This window comes from Numida meleagris, chromosome 32, assembly GCF_002078875.1.
Source record: "Numida meleagris isolate 19003 breed g44 Domestic line chromosome 32, NumMel1.0, whole genome shotgun sequence".
NCBI lineage: Eukaryota > Metazoa > Chordata > Aves > Galliformes > Numididae > Numida > Numida meleagris.
This window is the reverse complement of record NC_034437.1, coordinates 1,312,082-1,313,942: the sequence shown is the minus strand read 5'-3', so window position 1 is coordinate 1,313,942 and position 1,861 is coordinate 1,312,082. Positions and strand designations below refer to the sequence as shown.

The following is a 1,861-nucleotide window of genomic DNA, read 5'->3' as shown; positions in this document are numbered from 1 at the left end:
CCTATGGTTCTGGGATCTTCCAGGTCCCTTCCATCCCAGCCATCCCATGGAATTCAGCCTTTGTTCCCGCCCCCCACCCGGCCTGTGTCCTCCTGGACAGGAGCACTCTGAGGGAGGGGGTCCCTGTGGGCACCACGTGGTGGCAGACTGAGCCCCCCCAGCACTGAGGGGAACCAAGCCAACCTGGGGGGGCAATGGGGGGCACCCCTGGAGGAGCACAGGACCCCCTCAGCCTCCCCCCTCCCCCTCCCATTGCAGCCTGCGAGGTGTCCCTGCTGGCCAACAGCATGGTGCTGCTGTCCCTCAACTACACCGGAGCCGAGCAGTGAGCCGGCGCTGACCCCTTCGCTGCGGCACCGCGCACTCTGTGCCCCCCACCCTGCTGGGGGGGCTTTGCAGCAGCGCTCTGCAGGGGCAGGACCAAGCCTGGAGGCACCAAGGATGGGTGAACGTTGGCCCTGCATCCCTGTGTCCCGTCAGGGCAATGCCACTTGGCTCTGTCCATTCCCCCGCAGCCACTGTAGCACTTTACATGTATATATGGGGGAACAGGTGTCCCCGTGACCCTACAACTCCCCCCCCCCCCAGGGACCCAGCTCAGCTCTGCTTGTCGCTGCTCCCCACAGAGGGTTGGACTGGGGAGGGGTCCCCACGGATCTATGGGGTCACCCCTGCCACATGCCCCACTGCGGTGGGGGGATGTACAGAAATCCCCACTTAAAGATGCAGAGTCCACTGAGCGCTGATGGTGTTGAGTTCCATGTCAGTGTCATTGAGTTTTGACCCAGTGTCACTGAATTCTACGTTGCTGTCATCGAGTTCTGTTGTGCTGGCACTGAAACTTGATGTCATTGAGTTCTGCATTGGTGCTGAGTTTTGATGTCATGGAGTTCTGCATTTGTGTTGTTGAGTTCTGCATTGGTGTCACTGAGTTTTGACTTGATGTCATGGAGTTCTGCATTGGTGTCATCGAGTTCAGCATTGGTGTCATTGAGTTTTGACCTGACGTCATCGAGTTCAGCATTGGTGTCATTGAGTTCTGTGTTGGTGTCGTTGAGTTTTTGACTTGACGTCATTGAGTTTTGCATTCACGTCATTGAGTTTGGACCCAATGTCATTGAGTTCTGCATTGGCATCGTTGAGTTCTGCCTTGGTGTCATTGAGTTCTGCATTGATGCAGTTGAATTTTAACTTGATGTCATTGAATTCTGCATTGGCACCGTTGAGTTTTGACTTAATGTCACTGAGTTCTGTGGTGGTGTTGAGTTTCAAGGTGATGTCATCGAGTTCTGTGTTGGTGTCATCGAGTTTTTGACTTGACGTCATTGAGTTCTGCATTCACGTCATTGAGTTTGGACCCAATGTCATTGAGTTCTGCAGTGGCATTGTTGAGTTCTGCATTTGTCATTGAGTTCTGCCTTGGTGTCATTGAGTTCTGCATTGATGCAGTTGAGTTTCAACTTGATGTCATCGAATTCTGCACTGGCATCGTTGAGTTTTGACTTAATGTCACTGAGTTCTGTGTTGGTGTTTAGTTTCAAGGTGATGCCATTGAGTTCTGCCTTGGTGTCATTGAGTTCTGCATTGATGCAGTTGAGTTTCAACTTGATGTCATCGAATTCTGCACTAGCATTGTTGAGTTTTGACTTAATGTCACTGAGTTCTGTGTTGGTGTTTAGTTTCAAGGTGATGCCATTGAGTTCTGCCTTGGTGTCACTGAGTTTTGACGTGATGTCACTGAGTTCTGGGTTGGCGTCCTCGAGTTCTGTCCCCGTCATTAAGCCGTGCCTTGTTAAGCCGTGCCTCCTTAAGCTCCGTGCTCCAGAGTGGAAGGAGTGGGGCAGCAGCGTGGGCTCAGCCC

The 1,861-nt window shown here is 52.7% G+C and overlaps 1 protein-coding gene across 2 annotated transcripts in view; it reads left to right on the top strand.

The window, feature by feature from the left end:
* The window catches only part of LETMD1 (LETM1 domain containing 1), a 30,948-nt gene that overhangs the window by 22,842 nt on the left and 6,245 nt on the right, over positions 1-1,861 (top strand). The window contains exon 7 of one of the 2 annotated variants that reach the window (XM_021379121.1): positions 259-1,405. The exons of the other annotated variant lie outside the window; for it this stretch is intronic. Within the exon in view, the coding sequence (XP_021234796.1) occupies positions 259-329 (71 nt within the window). The 3' untranslated portion in view covers positions 330-1,405. Of the gene's footprint in view, positions 1-258; positions 1,406-1,861 lie in introns of those variants that run through there. 2 annotated transcript variants of the gene reach the window in all.